Source organism: Carassius gibelio, chromosome B15, assembly GCF_023724105.1.
Source record: "Carassius gibelio isolate Cgi1373 ecotype wild population from Czech Republic chromosome B15, carGib1.2-hapl.c, whole genome shotgun sequence".
Taxonomy (NCBI): domain Eukaryota; kingdom Metazoa; phylum Chordata; class Actinopteri; order Cypriniformes; family Cyprinidae; genus Carassius; species Carassius gibelio.
The window spans coordinates 12,111,668-12,133,343 of NC_068410.1; the positions used below are offsets into that span (position 1 = coordinate 12,111,668).

General features: G+C 37.4%; 1 protein-coding gene across 2 annotated transcripts; it reads right to left on the bottom strand.

Moving 5' to 3' along the window:
* Positions 1–4,727: 4,727 nt before the first annotated feature.
* Positions 4,728–18,702, bottom strand: hic1 (hypermethylated in cancer 1). 2 transcript variants are annotated; one of them, XM_052575594.1, is made up of 2 exons: positions 18,500–18,702; positions 4,728–11,473 (listed from the first exon to the last, which is right to left on the bottom strand). In XM_052575594.1, exon 2 carries the CDS (start codon positions 11,454–11,456, stop codon positions 9,237–9,239), a length of 2,220 nt encoding a protein of 739 aa, XP_052431554.1. In that variant the 5' UTR covers positions 11,457–11,473; positions 18,500–18,702; the 3' UTR covers positions 4,728–9,236. The 2 variants fall into 2 exon arrangements, with proteins under 2 accessions (XP_052431554.1, XP_052431553.1); XM_052575593.1 differs by lacking the exon at positions 18,500–18,702 and adding an exon at positions 16,635–17,053.
* Between the last annotated feature and the right edge of the window lie 2,974 nt (positions 18,703–21,676).

The following is a 21,676-nucleotide window of genomic DNA, read 5'->3' on the forward strand; positions in this document are numbered from 1 at the left end:
TAAAATATTTCTACAATGATGATAATTTTATTTTTAAAGACATAAGATTATAAATAGAAATTAAATGTTGCCTTTAGGAATCAATATATTGTTTGTTGGATTTTTATAATGAAATGGATTTCAATAATTAAATGAAATTAATGTTACAGTTTAATAATTAATCGCTCATTTAATGTGTTAAGAATTGATGACCCTAATAAAGAGCTGAAGAGAAATCAGGAAGACGTGGGAAGTAATATCCGTTGCTCTCATATGAAAGCATCACGTTGTGGTACACGAGGGTTATCAAAACTGCTGTTTGAAATCAAAAACACATCTGTGTTTAATGTAAATGTACGTCTCAACATTTTGCCAGTCGCATAAATGATATCAGCCCGTTTCAAAGGTGACGAGCGTTCTTAAATATGCAGATTGAATTCATCAGTTAAAGAGTACAACTCAGGACTCATTGTAATTTGCCTTAACACGTCGAAGCCCTTAAAGTTCAGGGTCTTGGCTGCAGACCTGTAACAGATGGAGTCTCAGTTCGCAGTTCTGAAGAGTTACATTTATTCTGCCGAAACTCCTGGAACCTCTCCTCCTGTCTGCCCCGACTTGTTTTTATAAACTTTTTGTGACTTCATTACAGATCTCAAAATTGGACCGTGTTGTTTTTCCCCCCACATCTCAATAAGCCACACGTGGCAGAGTCCTGGATGTGATTACGTTGCTGATATTTCCAGGAAATATTTTCTCCAGCGCTGTCGAAATGTTAATCGAGAGATGATCAAGTGTTTATCTGTGCGATTAAGAGGCTGTTGGTTTCAAGGTGTTTTCAGATGTGCTCCGGGAGGGTTTCTGCATGAACTCCAGCTGACAGAGTAATTGATATGAAGAATGTGGATCTTTTGTAACTTATGAGATTCATTCAGAATTTCTCCTGTCTTTCGTCTGAACTGAACTCAGCTGGTTAAAACTGCTCTCAGGTCGAGATAAGAGTATCTGACCTGCCTTCATGCTCAAACAAATGCATGCACAGCCTGATGACCCAAATCACAATTAACAGAAATAATCTAGTTTTTGATAATAATGTAAATTATATGATTAAATATATAATAGAATTACATTTATATTATATCATATAAAACACCACACACGTATACTAGCCCTAAAGTCTGCCAAATTGGAACTCATTTTGTGCCTATGTTGCACTTTAAGTAATTCATGGTCCAAATAAATATATATATACACAAGTACATTTGATTTTGCTAAAGTGGATTAAGTATACTTCAGGTAAACTTTAAATATCTTGCATTTAAACATGACAATTAGACAGAGGTCATACAATCCTTATTAACAGTGATATAAAACACATTTTATGCATGATATTGAGAAACGTGCATTGTGCAATTAAGAAATACTCAAAGTTTAATTATAATTTTATTTCTATAAAAAATTATTTACTAAAACTATGATGTGTGTGTGTGTGTGTGTACATCCTATATATATTTATTTATATTAGTTATAGTTATATAAAACTATAACTAATATTCTGCATAGGGAATATATTTATATATACTATATTTATATATACTAGATCTATCAATAGATAGATAGATAGATAGATAGATAGATAGATAGATAGATAGATAGATAGATAGATAGAATATAAAAAACATTCTATGAATTTTCAGTGAAAGTTTTTTATTGCCAAGTTGATTCAGATATAAATGGGGAAAAAATGACATTTTCACAATGGCTTTTAAAACAATTAAAAGCTGAATCAAAGTCATTCGTCACGATTTTGAAACTAAAGAACATGATTTAATACCCCACAAATTATTTTTATACAAAAATCTTATAAAACATTTGACATGCAATAAATACATTCATTTCTGTAAAAGCATTCTGCTTAAAAAAAAAAAGAAAGAAAGTCAAAGCAAAAAAGAAAACTATCAACAACGCAATTAAAGAAAATACTGCTCAAATATATTTTTATTGCCTTTTTTTTGGTCACGTAAATCTTGCAAGAAAGCACTTGAAAGTGGCATATTAAATTGTGTTATATTTGAAACAAGTTCAGAACAAGAAGTAATGGTGATCAGTGATATCAAAACAGACATGCTGGTGTATTACTTGGCTGGAGAGTAATGGGAACATTCACAGTGAGCTGGGTGGTTGAGCTGAATTTGAGCCTTTTCCTCTTTTTCACTGTTCACACTGTTTTTTTGTTTTGTTTTGTTTTTTGTACTTCTAAATGCCTACGATTGTTTTAAGTGTTTGGTTGGTGTCTGGTTAATGTACTGGTCTTTTTTTAATGCTCTTAACCACGACCTCTCTCCACTTTTTTAGTCCTCATCCCACTACATACTACAGCCTTAGAGCAACAACCCTCCGTGTGTGGGTGTAGATCTCAGAGATGTTCTGGATGGTCTCTTTCTCGTCAGAAACTCTGGCTGTGCTTTAGTAATGGCTTTTTAAACTCAAAGCGACACTCCAAAAGGAGCAGGGCAGCCTAATTAAATCTGACCTAATCTGGAACAGAGAGCTGCGACAGGGCTGTCTGCCATCCAGCTGCAAGTGTGTGTGGTCATGCATGATGACAGCGGCACGGTCCTATCAGGCAGTCGTTTTGCTGACGTTTTCTTTTGTTTACGTGTTTGGTTGGGCTGTACGGACCTTTTAAGCATGTCTACTCGACAATGATAAATACAAACAGAGCTCAGGACTGTGTGGCCTGGACTTTCACTGATTCGGATCTCTGCTTCCAGAGTTTCAGCTGCGCTCCAATCTAAACATGCAGAAGGAGACGCTGGTAGCTGCCGAAGCTCACTGCCAGCACAAAGACAGCCTGTTCCTGTCACACTGAGATGAGGTGATAATTTTAGGGCCTGGTGAAAGTATCCTGATAGCTAGGGCACACGCTTCGCAATAGAAATGGGATCCGGCGTCACTATAACGCCTCAATGCCACTCTAGGAAAACAACTTGAACGTAACTTGATGCTCTCAGAAATGTTTCTCTGCTTGCTGTGTTTAGTGATCCATTGCGAGGTCAAGAACACAAGACAGAGTTGTGTGTAAAATCAGTCCCACAGGATGACAACAAGCTGACATAGAAAATGACTTGTCATAGAGGTTATTCACTAAGAACCAACATAAAGAACCATTTCAGCCAAAAGTACATGGGTCGTTGACAAATAATGACGTCTGAGACCATGAAAACAGAAATATTTTACCATTTTAAAAAGTAATCATATCTTGAATACATTTGAACTCATTTTATTTAACGGTTGTCTCTACTTCAATATGTTTAACAAAATAACACCATATTTATATCATTTATCGTTTTTGTGGTGTGTTCTGTTCTAATTCGTATTTAGAAAGTTCATTACAAACCTAAAATACTACATGCATTTGAATCTTTTTGAGACTACAATCTCCAGATAGAAACACCAAAATATTAGACTTTTTTTATTTCACTCAAAATGATTAAGAACTGCATTCAAAAAGGATTACAAAACAGCATTGCATAGTTCTAATATAATTTCTGATAACTTAAATAGATCCAGACAATCAATAGATCAACGTCGTTGACCCATATATGGTTCTAAATTGAACTATTCATATAGTTACAGTACTTGCTGTTTTAAAACGTTCTGATGCTTTTCTGAGATTCCCACTCTCTCAGATTCAGTGGGAGGCATGAACATCTGTGTGACCGAGCTCAAATTGTGCAATCCTAAACATGTTGGCCTTACTGGCAAGTCCAGTATGAGTATGTTCATTTCCCTATTATAAGGTCAAGTTTCCTTAATCACAAAGTTCCTCTTTTGTCCGTGTCTCTGGAATATATTTATAGTTATTTAGTCAGAGATAATAGCCCCCGTATACTGTTTATAGCCCATGTTCCCCCGTGGAGGATATGAACACATGCACATAAGCTCACTCGGGAACTCGATCGGGGCGTGAAGAAAAAGAAAGTAGTTATTCGTATAAACATTTAGACAACTGTCTTCTTCAGCATGAAAACAGCTGGACGCCACTTCATCAGAGGTGCAAGAGCTCAGCATTTTGGCTATAGGAGGTGAGATTGAGAAAGACTGCGTAGTGAATGAAGGGAGGAGATCGAGTGGGAAGAAGGAGTGGCACGAATGAGAAGACCACTGAGAAAGACTAGTGACCGAATCATGATTCAAACATCAAGCCACAAAAATGGCGATGTGAAACAGATGAATGTGAAATCATGTCAAAACGCCCTCACTCCCTCCACAACAATGAGACAGACGCATGGACAGGTGCATTGTGGGTCAAGACATCCCACAATCATGGAAGATTCCACATGCCCCCAGATGACTCATTACCGATTACTGAAAATGAGTCAAGATCAACAATTTATGTTAAATCTAGATTAGAAAAAAATGGAGTAAACACAGAGCGCCAGCTGTACGAAGGAAGTGAGCGAAGCTAGTTTATCGATAAAGCATTTCTTAGAATCTCAATGCTTCGAACCTGTCAAGATTATCTCTGTGAGAGGATATGCAAAACTGACATTTATGCCACCAACTTCATCCTTCCTGAATTATTTAGACCTGTATTAAACCCACAATAGAAACTCTGTATTGTGTTTCCGATTAATAACAAGTTTAGATTATGCCCTTTAAATGTTCTAAGAGTATATTGGTGTAGCTTTGGTTTTCGGCTTTGACTGAGTGGGGTTTCCTGAAACTGAGAGGAATATTTCCCTTGGACACATTTATGAAGCATGGTCAAACTCAAAAGTATATTGTTCCACTTTTTTTTTTTTTTTACTTCATGTCTCAAGTTTTATTTCTCTTTAAGGGCAAGTAGGGTGACCAGCAGGTTAATGACTCTGAGATGCCGAAAAAACAGCCTTCATTCAATTTTAAAGAAAGGTATGGAAGATTATTAAAAGATTATTCTGGGTTCAATACATGTCAGTATATGTTAAGCTTAATTGACAGCAATTATCAATGAAAATATACAGTATGTAGGTTTAAGTAGATATAGATATAGACATATATATTTATATATAATATCAACTTGTCTCTTCTTTAAAAAAAAAAAAAGATAAATAATGCAAACGAATAATAAATGAAATAAATAAATTATGGTGAGTTCTTTGCACTAAAAGTAAATAGGGCAATTTTTTGAAGGATTTAAAATTATTAGTGTGAAACATAATTTGATAAAAGCAGACACTGAAAGAAAATTGGTGGTGAAACAATTTTAATTTAGAAATTGCTCGTAAATTTGACATAATTACAAAGAAATGGCAATTAACTCATTGAACTAAAAGTGAAAATTTGAAATGGAAAGACTTGATAAATTGTTCTTGTAAAACAAAATCATTTTTATTTACAATTTAAAAACCATCATATTTGATTGTAAAGCTGTTTATATCATTTTGTAAGCAACACATTGTAATTCACAAAGTTATAAAATATAGCTTCATACAGACAAGGTTAGTGAGTGATTTTTCACATTAAAATCATCTTTACACATATTGTTTACATCTTGTGGCTTTAATCTGGAAACAGTGAGTAATTTTGACATTTACAAGATTTATTTTTAACATTTAGATTTGCCGCATTTATTTCAGATTTATTTTTGTTTTTTCAATGAAAAATACTGACAAGTCAAAACAGTTTTTAAGGTGATCAGCATTATGTCAATATGTGTTGTACTGTAGATTGATCTTAATTTGTATTGAAACCAGAATATTTCTTTAAGAAACATCTTTGAGGAGCACAAACCAGGGATGGAGGTTTCCAGTCTACTTTTCCATAGATAGACAGTGTCTGCAGTCCCCCGACAAACCTGCTCTGTTCTCTCTCACCCTCAGTTGCTTTCTCTGTCCCTCTCTATCATCATCTGCCTATCTGCTTTTGAGCAGAACCACACCAAACATCCTGCTCACTGCTACTACAGAGTCAAAAGTTCACTTCCCCCAGCTCAACTTTACTCCTTTTGTAACCGCTCCATTAACAGAAGCACTTTCGTATGCTTCAGATAGCTGGAGCGAACAAAAACACAACCAAACATCTCACCTGCCCCCTGACCCTGACTCACACACCGTCAGAGCAGTACTGAACGCAGAGCCACTTAATTTCGTTTTTTTCTTTTCTCTATGCTTTTGGAACCGAAGTGGAAAACCTCTTTTTTTCTCTTGTTTTGTCTGTCGGAGAGCAGGAAAAAGAGAGCGATAGATTTTCGATGAGAGCGAGCTAATGAATGGTGGAGAAGGGGAGTGTGAGATTTATTTTCCCACCACCGAAATCCACTTCAAACGGGCTGTCACATCTCCTCAGCCCGTATTAATATGTCTGCGGTCAAAGTTTTAACTGTTATGATAGCTGTAATATTGTTCTATGCCTCGAGTCAGAAGATTTGTATTCCGTTTACGCTCTGGGTTTCGTTTGGATACAAACAAACCGCTGTGCCCAGACTGTTTTCATGTGTTTTGCAAAATTAAGTTGAGAGGAATTTCTGGATCTCGACTGTCCACTTAAGAGTGTTGGGAAATTTCAGCATCTGTCTCGCCCCAAACAAGCTGGTTTCATGCGTGTGGTTTAATAGGACATGTATACAAAACCTCACTGGGAGTCTAATCCTGCCTCTCGGCAAAAAGGTCAGCTAAACTTTCTACAGGCCCGCCCAGAACAAATGGGTCAATCAACTTCAGAAACTATGCTTCCCTCCTTACCAACTCGGCCAAGTGTTTATCACTGCGGCGAATTATTGATAAACACACAACATTTCTTATACAGCATAACGTTAACAGTAATCGGACTTGCTGTCTGGCATTTCTTTTAGTGCATGTGTGAGTTTCCAACTGTGCTGTAGAATTTCAAGTACCTTCAAGTGTACAGAAAAAAAAAAAACATGCTGACTTTTATCAAGAAATCATTTTTAATTTACAAATTTGCCTTTTATGGTAATTATGTCATTTCCCATTTCATTTTGTAACTACAGTATTTTCTATAATGTAAAAATAGGAGACAGTTGCATAGTCTATTCACAAAAAAAAAATAATAATAATAATAATTTCAGAAAAAAAAGACATTTTTAGCATTGTGAAATAACCACAGGTTTAAAAACGATAAGATCCCTTCAAAAAGTGTGCTTGGATTTTTATGTACAATACACAGAGAGCAATTACGTGTGTGTTTTTGTATTAAACTATTGCTAAAGCATTGTGTAACCCATGATAGGCTCAGTCCTGAGGTAAGCACCAATGTCTTTTTGCTTTGATTAAGAGAGTTCAATCTGACCAATAATACAGAAAAGAAAAGAAACACTTTGAATAGCTGACATGCTACGAAGTAAAGCCTAGGTAATTTGTCCCAAATTACATGTTCAATATTCACTAAGCTCTAATAAAGCTTTAAGATTCACTAGTTCTTTCACAGTGCATTCGTGGTTTAAGTTTTCACATTCACCAGCTGAGGTTGTAATTGTAACTAGTGGTTAACAAAACATTTTATGAGAGGAAAGGACAAAATGTCAACATGGTCTTTGGAATAAAATGCAGCGGGTGCCGTATCTCATCAGAACATTTACTGTAAAACATTTTTTAGAGGCAAAGCAGATGAGCTGTAAGACTACAAAAAAGGAAGCAGCCGTAACAGGCTACTGTGTTTTATGTTTACTTGAAATATGGAGAACTGATTGTTGTAAGTGCAGCTATGGTACATTAGAGCGGTAGCTGGAGGATTAGGGTGTACCTTCAGATCACAGGGCCTGGTCAACTGGCATAAAATCTAACATCAGTGAGACAGAAAAGCGTGGATAGTCTTCGAAAATGTGAGATTTCACAGGGCTTACCCTGAGTGGACCAGCTGCTGCTATCTGCGCTCACAATATCAGTGAGAGAGAGCCCTGCTCCTCATGTTCAGATGGTTGTCACATTAGTGGCTCTATGTGTGTGTGAGGCACCGTGGGGTTAAAGCCGTCACATTAGCCTGAAATTAACTGCACTGTAATAGGGGTGAGGAGGCCCTCTCAAACATTTCACATGAGGAAAGGTCTTGAAGGTGTTGCCGAATCAATCACTTGCGAAACGTCACTGTTTGGTTTATATACACAAAAGTGCCTTCGCTGGAACTGTTATACAACTAGTCATGCAGAGAGCCTTTCAAAGGGGTCGACTGTGATGCAACTGAAGCATATGGACTCTGCTGTAAATATTACTGCATTTTCAAAGGCACCACCCATGCTTAGTCTGTCGCACCAGATGGACCAAAACACGTGGACATGGATTGTTATATCATGATCGGAATATGCACAAAGATATTCCAGTTGTGAGATCACAGGGCAGTACTTGCTACTTTTTCAATAAGCTGAAGGCACTTGGCGTTGGAGGAAAGGAAAGGGAACAAAGACACTAAATAGCTCAAGACCATACACCTGAAGGTGGTGAAAAAAAATTAAATGGTACTCTTTATGAACTCTCATTCCATGCTGAAGGGGATAACTACATCAATGCAGAGAGAAGCTTAGATCACTTTACCTAAGTCCTGGAACAAACACTCTCTTCAGTTAGTTGCTCCCTTTAGTATGGAAAAAACTGGGCCATTCACAAAGCTGGAAAATCAGATACAGGTGATCCAGTACTCCGAAAAATAGTCTATAAAAAGTCCTCCAATTACTATAAAATCCCAAAGATTTGGCTTTTTTTTTTCTTTCTTCCAGATTTGTTGCTCCATTCTGGACAGAAGCCCTGAATATTGTTCATATGTGCTTTTTCATTCTATATACACCAATAATACTTAATACACAGGTTTAGGGTATGATTGCAACTCTCTTCTGTAACATTTGACATTTTCTCTTTGGCTTTTCCAACATAAAAAAAAGAAAAGAAAATTAACATAAAAGAAAAATAAATAAAAACAATCTCTTTTTGGTTTTCAATTGGTTGTTTGGCTCGGTGATTGAACAAAAAAGAAGTTGTTTTTATATAAATACTGCATTGTCTGAGTGTCCAATGGTCAAAACAGATTATAAATAAAGCAGTTTCCTCCTTGTAGGAAAGTAATTTTAAGAAATGCACATACTGCAAAATCTGCAAAGAAAGGCACGTTCAGAATTTGACAGTTTGTGTGCATTTTTATGGCCAGCACTTTCTGGCCCTTCACTCTTTGAGGTGCAGGTTTAAATGAAGATGAGGTGAGAGTTGAATACTGTGAATGGCATACAGTGATGTCTCTTTGGAAAGTATAGTTAGTGGTTCCCCCCTCTAGCTAGGAGAGTAGCGGTCAATGGTGCGGGAGTCTGCCGAGAGCTGCTGCGAAGTGGGTGGCAGTGGCTGGTTCAGGATGTCTATCTTGTTGTGGGTGAGGCCGAGGTGTTCAACAGCCAGCTTTGACAGCGGGTAGAGGCTCTCCATGGCTTTGGCGTCAGCCAGCAGGTGCTGGGAGGCTGTGAGAAGGTCTGAGGTTTTCTCCTGCTTCAGACCCAGATGCTCAGCTGTGTACTTGCTCAGAGGATAAATCCCCTCAGAGAAGTCTATCTTCAGCTTGCCGTCAGGAGCAAGTCCTCCACCAGCTGTTCCGCTGCTGTGCATCTTCATGTGACTGATAAGGTTGCGCTGCTGAGCAAACTTGCCCCCGCACACCTGGCACTCGTAGGGTTTCTCTCCAGAGTGGATGCGCATGTGTTCTGTCAGACGGTACTGGCGAGTAAAGCGCATGCCACAGGCATCACAGGCAAAGGGTTTTAGGCCCAAATGGCTGCGCATGTGGCGTGTCATAGTACCACGCTGGGTAAACTTCTTGCCACAGATGCTACAGGGGTATGGGCGTGTCAGCCAGTGGGTTTTCTCATGTTGCCTTAGGGTGGCAGGATCTTTATAAGACTTGTCACATGATGAACAGCGATAGGGTCGAATGATCTCACCGAGACCAATGGAATGGAGATTTTGTGTCGATTTGCTATCTAGGAAAGGACTGTGGAGGCCACTAGAGCTATTCAAGCTTGTAGGACCATGGGCATTGGTGGGTTTGCTGCTGCTGTTGTTGCTGTTGTCCAGCTCGCTCCCATTGTTTAGCTCCTCCTCAGTATGGGTTTCCACATGGGCATTGAGCTGCTCTGAGCTGGGGAAGCCTTTGTCGCAGGGGATGCACACGTACAAGTTATCTCCGAAACTCTCTGGCTCGTATGGCATGTGATATCTTCCACCTGGAACAGGGGGAGATGGGCGACCCTCACTGCTCCCTGTCTCTTCGCTGCCAGTCCCATTCTCATCCTCTCCATCATCGCAGGTCCCTCTGTCATAGCCCCGCTCATTCATGTTCAGCTTTTCCTCGCTGTTCTTATGGTGATTCATGTGCTGGTGTCTCTCTTTATCCTGCTCACCCATTCCTCCACTCTCATCCTCTTCGTCTTCCTCATCTTCATCTTCTGGGTTAGAAGGCTCATTCTTCACCCACCGATAGATGTTGGACCCATCTCGGACTTGTTCTCTGGAGTCCTCCATAGGTTCTGGGCTAGGAGCGCAGGGGTAAGGTTCTTGGCCCTGAGGACGATGCAGATGGGGAAGATGGGGTGCAAGAGGATGGTTGGGTAGAGGATAGGGGTGTGGGGTGAGAGACCCCACATGATGGGCTGTCTCCATTTTTCTGGAGCTATCATTTGGACTGAGCAGGGGACTAGTGCTTTGATCTAGCTCCCCCTCGGGCTCCTCTTCTGGGTGAAGTGAGGAGATCAAATGGGGGTGACCAGACGGAAGCTGGGACTGGGAACTTGGACTTTTCTTGGACAGGTCAAGGCCAAAAACAGATGAGCAGTTCCTGTCATTAGGGGGCATGCGCAGGCCTGACTGGGGAGACAGGGATGCTTTTGCTGGAGGGTAAGGTGGTGGACCCTGGTTGGGAACTGGTGCATAAATTTCACCGACGTGGGGGGCAAGTGGGAGGGGGGGCAGGTCCTCTAATGGGTTAGGTCGAGGGGTGCTAACTACTCCTCCAGGGTGGCAGGAGTGGATGACAGGGGTAGATATTCGAAACCGTCCTACCCCCACACCACTGGAGCCTATCTTGTAAGGTAAAAACCCAGGACTGGGACGTAAATGGTACTTCCCATTTCTCTTCAGCTTCTTCTTGCATAGAGTCACCAGATCCAGCAGCTGCAGATAACTTGCTGCTGCCAGCACTGCTCCTATACTTGGCTCAGTTGGAGAGGTGGGGTCACCTTCACTTAAGCGCCCTGTGTAGATATAGTCAAGAATAACTCGAAACACACCTGGACTGACCATCTCATGGTCCAGATTGATAAGGTTGTCATGAACGACAAGAGATTTAAGGTAGAGGCTACTGGCTGCCAGGATGTTCTTGTGAGCACGAAACAGTGCATTCTGCACGACAATGATAACATCACACAAGAAGCCTTTGGTTCGTTGTGTGTTCAACTGCAAGAGGAGGTGCCTAGCATGACTTGGGACTTCCATGGCATCCAGCATCGACTTCAGACCAATACCTGAAACAGAAGAGAAATGGAAAAATTAAGTAGAAGCCAGAAAATTGTTGCAGACAAACATAAACTACCACATTTAGAGGCCTATTGTAAACTAGCTGAATTTTACATACTTATTTGAGTACTGTGGAATAAAAGGCCATTTTTTAAATAGCTGTCTTTTGAAATATAACACACGTTACTGACACATATGTTTGTGTTGGACTGTCTTGTAAAACTTGACTGGCAGCACTTGAAGATATAAAAAGGAGCACTTAAGCTTGTGTGCATTTTCTTGATCCTGAATATAGCTCATTTACTCTTTGATATTTTTGTGGACTTTAAAGTAGGGGACTGAGGGCAAACAATTCAACTTTTCCTTTAATGCAACAGGCATCAGAAGGACTCCATATAAGTGAGCTATAGCTGACCGGGTGAGACTGTGATGGTTTTGTCATTATCAAGATACAAACCCACATGTTTAAAACTTACAGTGAAGTGCAGTTAACAAAAAGAAAAAAAAAAAGAAAAAAGAAAGAAGAAAAAAAGACAGAGGAAAAATGCCAGTATAAACATGTTTTCATATTGCTGTCTTCCTGATAAAGAATTCCAGAGGTGGTGTGTGGAGTTTTAAACAAAGTCAGACTGAAGGTTTTGCAAGTGTGATGAACAGCAGGCATAAACCAGTGGGGACTAAAAAAAATGCAGCCAATTCATGACAGGACACTCTGCTGTATAGAAGTGTGAGTTACAAATGAAACCGTTTTAAAAAGATCACTTGTCAAAGGATGCCTACAAATTACTAAATAAACATTCAACCAACAATGCCAAGTTTAAATTCTAAGCTGAACGCAATGGTTCCTGTCATGCAAACATTATAAACATTACAAATTTACCAGAAAATATTGTTTAAACCCTGCTACATGAATGGTCTGTATATGAGATAAAACGGATAGTTAGGGTCCCACAGGGGATGGTTTCACTGATGGGAAACAAGAAGCTAAATAAATACAGTCATCCCAACATCAGTTCCTCCTCTCATTGTTTATTTCATTGTATAAAATAATCCTCTTAGATGAATACTGTAGTTTGTAGCCATAAGCTTCCATTTAATTAGCCCTTAAATCCAACAATGCAAGTCTTTCCTTTAAAACAAACCACAGCTCCTAACATGAATAATACTTAACCACGCAGTTGCCAGAAAAGGTTGGTTTTACACAGTGTGTGAATTATTCAATGACTTTCAGCCGTTCAACTTTTTAAAGAAATTTCTGGCAGTAATTTTCTAGTTATATTTGTCAGGTTCTGGTAAGATTTGTCCGCTGGAATTTAAGACATTAAAACAACATGCAAAAATTTTCTTGAGTGTGTGTAAAACTTCTATAAAGTTTTAATATATGGTAGTAGCCTACTATGTTTTTTTTATTTCTTTTTTATTGTCCAAATATCTTAACTGGAAGTGGTCAGATTATTTCTATGGTAACCCCATCAGACTAACCATAACAGCTGGAATATAGATCTATAGTCTAAATACAAATTAATTAATTAACTAATTAAAATTCATTAAATACCCAAATTATAATTAGGGTGGGTCAGATCTCCCCAATCCTTCATAATGCTGATAATACACACAAAACATGAGATTCTGATCCCTATATTCCTCTTCATTAAAATGAAAACAGTCAAATGTGATGTAGATAAAAATAAAATACAAAAATAAAATCTACATCTTTACTATAAAGAGCCAGCTGCGCACTACAGAAGCATGAAGATGCGCTTGTCATTCTGGCTTCTCCACTAGGAGAAATAGTTGTTGAGGCAGAGAAACCATACATGGACAGGACTATAAAAAAAAAAATTACTGTATAAATATATTTATAAAACAATTACACCTATCTGTGTACATTTTTGTGTCAAAACTATTAATTTAGCCCAGTGCTTTTACACATTTGTCTAAAAAAGAAAAAAGAAAAACAGATCCAGGAGACGCCTGAAATAAGAAGTGATTGTTTTAAACAGATTTTGAACATTTCCTTTTTGTGGAACTATTGCCGGCAGCTGGTCATTTCTGGCCTGGAGTGCACCTGTAGCCTTTCCCATTCATGTCAGCCTGAACACTCTTGAGTTACAGGTTATTCAATACAATTTTCCTAATTCATAAATCATGTGTTCCTTTTTTTTCCAAACGTGTGTCATTTATGGATTTTTTTAACCATTATATAATTGTATCACTTGTAATTATATAAAGGATATACACTTTCACTAACGCACAGAATCAAACAGATGACATGTTATTAATTGCCTATTGCAGGCAAAGTTACCTTAACAATGGAGCATCTCAACCAAACAAACACCACACGCAACATTTCCTCTCAGTGCGCATCTCTCTTCAGAGTCTGTTAACAAAAGCACCTAAGTTGTGTAACTCTTATCGCCCCCACTGTTGCAAGCGGACACGTCTCATCACTGACAGGTGTATTTTAAGTCGAAGAGCCATTTTTGGCATGTGGACTTTGCATTAGAGAGAGTTTGAGAAAGCAGAACAAAGCTGTATGAGCGCATGATTTACAGCGATTCGTGCCGAACTGTCCTAACTGTGCTGGTTTCAAGAAGCGCAAAAATGACAGAAAAGAAGGAAAATGTAAACAATATAAACGGAACGGAATGGAAAGCAATGACTGTGGTTCAGCCTTCACCTGAACGTTTTTATAAGCAAAGGAGAAGAAAGAAAACCTCCTTTAATTAGTAAGACAACAACTAATTTTGTCAGAATGCAGGGAAAAAATGACTCCTTTATTCTGTCAGACGTTCAGCGTGTTAAGATTTAAAGGAAGTGATGAAAGACGTAAATCATGTTTTAAAATGACTGTTTGAACTTCACGCGTAAACACTTACATCCTCTCAAGCCTGTCACCCTGTGGATTTACATTACGCGTCTTTAATGCGCACTTATGCATCACGGAAATTTCAGCTCATTTACAGGACCCAATCGTTTACCTTAATTACTTAAATAGCCTATAATCAAATATAAACGTTAAGGAGTTTTGATTCAACGTTTAAAAAACACTGAAAGTCACATTATTAAAAAAAAAAAAAAAATACTGCATAAATACAGTTAATAGGGAGAACGCATCTGAATAAAACAAAAGCTATCAGTGATAAAAACAAATGTCAATTCTGTATAGCGCATGCGACAGCTTGGTCTGTTTGCTATATTTGGTATGGTACACGACTGCATTAAAGACAGTGCATGGGTCATATTTTAGGTGCTTTGGTATTCATTAGCCCTGTGTTTTGTCTCTGTTGTCATTTTGCTGCTTTAGGGGTGAGGCAGGGGTCTGCTCGTGTTCTTAAGACTTCCTCTCTCTCTCTCCGCCCTCGGTCTGTCATCTTTTTACCACAAAAGCGTCCTCCCTTTGAGATTTATCCCTTTAGGCTGAGTCTAATGTACCTTTAAGGAATAAACAGTCAATCAGTCACAAAGTATGTCTTTTAAATTTGCTGAACTGGCGTGTTAGACTCTGTAAACAGTGCATGCACGAGAAATAGGCCATCTAAATATTTTGTTTGTTTTATTTTTTAAAGATAAGGAATGGTACAAAAAAGGGGAAAACACATATAGCCAGATGTTATTTCATGTAAGCTATAATTTAATAATGTTGGCCCAATAATTTAATTGCAGAATAAAGCTGTCATTCAGTCACTGTGCGTGAAATAAACCTAAAATAAAATGTTTTGAATTAGTTTTTAAATTGGTGTCATTTAAAGGGCTTTAAAACTGTTCCCTATAACTTAGTTTTCAAGTTTTACTATATCCTAAGACATGATCGTTTTGTGGATGAAAAGGAAAACCTGCGCAAACCCTCTTGGCACCAAGAAACGTGCGTTTGTCTTTGATCGTGCCTGTTTAAGTGGGTTAAAGTCAAACGGCAAAACACCTGAGGTTTATCGACCATTTTTGCATATAATTTGAAGGTAGCCTATGAGTTTGGAAAGGAGCGTATCATGCGCTACAGCTTCCACTTCCACAGCTCGTCTTATTGCGCTCATATTCTCTCGCGCGCTCCCTCAGCACACGCAGATCTGGATATTCATTCATAAATACCACTGGGAGGACAGCTCCCATTCCCTATATGTGGCCTCCATGGTATGAGATGAGATGGAAATATTCTAGCCACATATCACATCATCTTATATCTGTTTTATGTTCTGTAACAATCTCTTGGATAGAAGGTAGTCGAGAAAGATACAGCTGATAATCACAGATATACAGTAATCCAGTTCTCAGAGTTTCGCTTTGAGCATGATACACTTTTAATTAAAATTCTAAATTAAAGTGAAAAAGAAAAAGAACTGCGAGGCCTGTTATAACCTATAAATATGATGCCATAAAATTGCATTATAATTTTACATCTTATGGTCTTTGCAAATGTTTGTTGGACGCTTTATAAAGCATAAACTGTGTAATTATCTCAGTCCATTAAATCATTTATGAATAAATTACATTCTTTAGAGCTCGTCTTGTGCGTGTGTGGAAATGTTTAGTTTCAAACAGAGTAGGCTATCCTCTAAAATAGGCTACTATACGTGACCCCGACCATCTCAAACTCTCTAAACTTGCTGAATTTAAATTTTTCATTCAACAGACTGCATTTGCATGCAAGACACCACATATCTGTCTTTAAAATCTAATTCTCTTTAAAGTCAAATCAGTCGCATGTGAAACACCATGGATTCTCAATTAAGGCAGAGAGCCGTCACTGAGAGGTCCACACTGCCATACGAAATCAAAGACCCACCAGATCACATACTGCAACACTTTTGGACTCATAACGCGATTATAAACTTGACTATTTATAATGAAGCCCCTTGTTCACAGACGATAGATAAAAAGCTTTACAGTTTCTGAATAAATATATATATATATTAAATCTTCAGCATATAAGTAGCCTGTTTGCATTTTGCTATTTGCAAATAATCTTTGATATAGTATATAATACTAAAATGAGCAATAAAAGAGAAAGGCAAACAATCGGGTCTTAATTCGTATAACTTTTACATCCATCAGCAAATGATCCGAGAATTTAAAAACGATCATACAGTTGCTCTGATTATTATTATGTCTATGTAAATGAATAAAGTGTTGATAAAAAGGCTATACAATATTAAGAGCACTGAACGTTACCTGGATGCCCGATCTCTTCTGCCATCCGATCGAAGTCTCCCTTAATGATCATCTCAACAGTCTTTTGGAGTCATTTCTGACGTTTCAACTTTGAACTGCCAGCCTCCCAAAACCATGCCAGTTTTCCGAGCACGGCTGCCAACTCTTTTTTATTATTAATTGCAATGAATGCTCACCCTCCCTCTTGCTCTCTCTCTCCCTCCACCCTCTATCTCTCTCTATCTCTCTCGCTCACTCACTCACTCCTCCTATAAAAATACGTGCGTACTCCTGCATCAGTTTTTTTTTCTCGTTTTTTCGTATGTTTTGTAATTTCCTTGGCTATTTTCGTATGGGTGTAATAACGCGACTGGAGATGATAATGGGCTTCTGGGCTGCGCGAGTGTTTTAGCGCCTCGTGTGATGTCAGTCTACAATAAAACTAAAAGGTAAAATCGAGGGCAGGAACTTACAGTGACCCCAACTTGAACTTCTCAACACATCGACGCTTTGTCTTAAAGAGACAGGCGGGTTTTTTGTATATCACAACATGGTGGGGGTGAAAGAGTAGCTGTTTTTATGAGTGCTGACTGTTTTAATACAGATGACGGTTACCATATATTCTGTATAGAGTTCGTTATTATATTATTCAGGAAAATAAATATTGAGTCTGCACACCTATCTGTACCTGTGAATGTTTACACACAAATACTGATTACCTTTTACATAAAACTCATCTCGATTAATATGTTTTAAAAAGTATTACCATAGTACTACCATGTTTTTAAAGTAAATAGTACTACCATGAACTTTAAAGTATATGAAAATAACATAGGATATATCTTAGTACCTTAGTATTGTTTTAATTGGTAAACAATGCTATAATATCAAATAATTAGTTGCAAACTTAGCATTAAAGTTTAGCATAAAATTATTATCAAATTGAGAGTTTGTTTATTATTTTTAAGCTAATTTAGGGCTGTATCAGTAGCATCAGTATTATCAGTCTTTAATGACATAATAGCTTACTTTTATACAGACATTTATTGCTATATTTAGACAGAAGAGGTGCAGAAATTATGCATATAGTCTGCTTCACATAACACTGACAGAATGCAGGCTAGTTTCATTTTTGTAAGTTTCAGTTATAGATATCCGTCATTTTCATTTATTAAGTTTGTTTATTCTGAAAATTATGACTCAAGATTATTCTTAATATCAAAAGCAGATATGAATGACAGTTCAGATGTCATGGCCTAGTGACATAGACCCAGTGACCGCAGTTTAATGTTCACTCTTAACAATTAAAGTTTGAATTGGAATCAAAGATAACTTTTTCTCAAGTTCTTTAAAAAACCTTGTGTATACTGGTGCTTTAAAAAAAACACAGAAACCAATAAACTGATTTGAAGAACCTATAGCCTGCATCAATTACTTTTTAATCTGCAAAGAACCATATTTAGTTCAAGAACTAGCCTATTACACTATAAAAACGTGTTCTTATAAGGAGAAGGTTCACTGCTGAACTATAGAAGAACCTTTATTTTTAAGAGTCAACAGCTGTACATAGGCGAAATAAAGTAGCCTATGTAATACTAGAGTTATTCTGGTTGGTGAGAAGTTGACAAGTATTTTGTTTTGATTTGTTTGCTGTCAAAATTCAGGATGAAAACGTTAAGATTGTTTAGATTCTTAGATCCATGATATGTGGTAATAAAAATCCGATTAAAAATTACAAGTCAGATATCCGTCTGTCCAGACACGCCTGCAGCACGAGCGCAAGTTATCACAGTCTATCAGGTCATGTTGGCACGCGCTCACTGCGCACACCTGAACGCGCCGCAGGTACAGTAACTCACACGATACATGCATTAACACAGACTCACTTCGGATTCATGTCTGATGCTCCTGCCGATCTTGACTTCCCCTTACGGGATTCCCCCGTCCACAGATCCCCAATCGTCCAAATTCCTCTTTAAATGGTAAACTTTTCCCGGTGTTCCCAGCTTCTTCCGTGTTGTCCCTTGTCCTTTACCCTTCTCCCCTTCTCTCTCCCTCACTCCTCGCGTTAGAATGGATCAGACACTTGAGAATCTGGATGGACTCTGATTGGCGTTCGTCTCCAGAAGCAGTGCAGGCTGCGCGTGCAGCGACACCTAACGGCGCATATTATAATACCGACGGCAGAGCGCACCACAGCGGGATACATTTAATTAGCTACAAAATTGAAATAATGGTATAATTTCCTACCAAACATTTTATTTTTGTTTTTGTTTTTTTGTTAGATGGGTGTAAAAAAAATTAAATGTTTAAAATAAAGTATTCGAAATTATAACACTGTAACGAAGTAGAACTAATATGACATTAAAATGTCCAAGTTGATACTTTAATGTATAATACTTCTCCGCATTCTTTTTAGGTTTGAAATGTGCAATTGTGCTATGAGCTCGTAGGCACAATGAATGAGCAGCATTGTGGAGTGGCGATATTTAATTTAGCTTTTTCCACGCGCATTTTTGTGTTTTGTTTTGTTTTATTTAGCTAGTTATTTTTTCTGTGTGCATAATTTGTTTTTGTTACTGGATATTTTGTCCCAAATACTTTCAATAACTTTATTTATTTATCATTTATTGTTTCGTACATTTTCAGGTGTTTATTTTTTTCCAAGTAGGCATAGTGTTGTTTTTATTATGTACTGTTTTTTAATTAAATGAGCTGGTAGGTCTCTGAGCACTCTTTTTTTTTTTTTTTTTTTTTTGGACTTGAATGATTTGAGTAGTTTATGTTTTAGAAGGCATTCATTCATTCATGCATAATCTTGCTCCCCACAGTTTAACAATCACTGATCACAGAGTAATTGCTATTTTCTAATAAGAATCATGACAACTATACACTGTCGTTCTGACTGACTAGTGGATTTCAGCCAGATATTCCCATGGTGTCATATGTTTTGTCATTATTTTTGCTATCACTTTGTGGCGTCCTGTTTGTTGTGGAGTGCTGAGATGAAAGTGGTTTCTCGTCGGGCATTCACCTGCAGACAGGAGCCTTTTCATGTCACAGCCTGCCCCTCGGGCCCTTGAATTACTCTAACAGCTGACTGACATCTGTTTCCCCATCTCTCTCCTGAAATTACTGCCGTTCAAGATGCTGCTTTTTAATTTTAATGGTCAAAGTCATAGCAACTCGGCATTACTGAGAAGAACGTATTGTCTTTCACTTCCAGTTTCTCTTGATGAACTTGTGATAACCTCAAAAAATAGGCAAATAGGCAGAGCTAGACAAAGGACAGATCAGGGTGCAAACAGCACCTGGATGTTTTTTAGTTCACTTTTAATGTTGGTATAAAATTCACTGCCCATATGTTGGAGAGAAACAATGGGTATTAGTCGCTCGAAATAGCTCAGTTGTTAAATATAATTGCTTGATTTGACCCTTGTGTCTCACTGACCTTGACTCATGTGACACCAAAGTCATTTGGCTCAGTAATGTTTATTGTTTGTTTACAAGCTCACTTGATTTGCCAAAGTCAGCTCCTTCATTTTCTGAAGGACACATTGGGCCTCATTCATGCAACATGAGCAGAACAAATTTCTAATTGTTCACTAAACTGTTCTTACGTAAATTGTCACATTCGATTCACGTAAGAAACACTTTATGAATGACTAACATACAAATTCGTTCTACTTGTGTTTCATGAATGAGGCCCAGTGTGTGCACAAGCAAAATGTGAATTCTGATTTGGATTTGTTAAAGTGCATGAATTAGACACAAATAAGCAACAGAGAGGATGTAAATTCTGTCTATTTTAAAGTCAATTTTTTTGCTATTAACAAAATAAATATGATTTTTGCCTCAGTAAACTCTTTATTTGCTGCTTATTAATAGTTAGTAAGGTTGTTGTTAATATTGGGCATTAGGGATGTAGAATATGGTCATGCAATATGTGCTTTATAAGTACTAATAAACAGCAAATATTTTAATATTATGCATGCTAATAAGCAATTAGTTAATAGTGAGAATTGGTCCATGTACTGAAGACTTTATCTCAGCAAGTGAAGACACACTTTAACCTCTATTATGTCCTGATCTGAGTTCCTAATGAGCCAACAACAGACGAATGCCTGGTGTTTACAGTGATTAAGTGAATGAAAGCTATGTTAAAACATTAACCAGGCCTGCCACTGGATCACAGAGCACACTTGCACAACCACTGACACTTAACAATCAGCCATCACCTCCTAAATAACACACCTTCTATTGTTTATTTGTATATGCACGTCCGTATGTCAGAAATTGTGTATGTATGTGTAAAAAGTGTGACAGGAATGTATGCGTAAGAGATGGAAAGAGTGCAAGAGAGCTGAACAAATTTAGTTTTAACAAGTGGGATGTTTATGTGCTGTGTGTTAAACTTTATTGGCCGTGCGCATGAGTGATATTGGTCCATAAGTGGGTTTCCGAGACTGCATTGCTGTCAAAGTGGAGAATAATCTGAGCAACGCCTGACTTGGGACCGAAGCATCAAGTTTAAGTATGCATAGGGAATGACAAATAGCATTCCACTCAAGTTATAATAACGTTGTTGTTTTCAAGCATAAGGCCTACAGTTAAATTATGGCCTTGCAAAGCCCAAAGGCAACAGCGTCACAGCATTACTGTGACATATAACAAATCTCATCTTGAATAGATAAATCATAAATCTAAAGTCTAAATAAATAAATTATAAACGTATGAATTATAATTATTATAAACCATAATTTAGAAATTACATAAATAATAATAATGTATATCAATAATAATAATAAAAATAGCAACAATATGAATGAATTATTAATAAACAAACAACAAATAAAAACTATAAATATAATCAATTAAGTAATATATAGGGGAAAAACAACAATAATATATGATTATAATAATATTTTTTAAGTATACATGAAAACACTAATAAATAAAAATAAATTATTACTAATGATAAAAATTCTTATACAAATATATCATATAATTATAACAATTATAAATACATTAATACATATACAATAATATAAAATGAATAAATA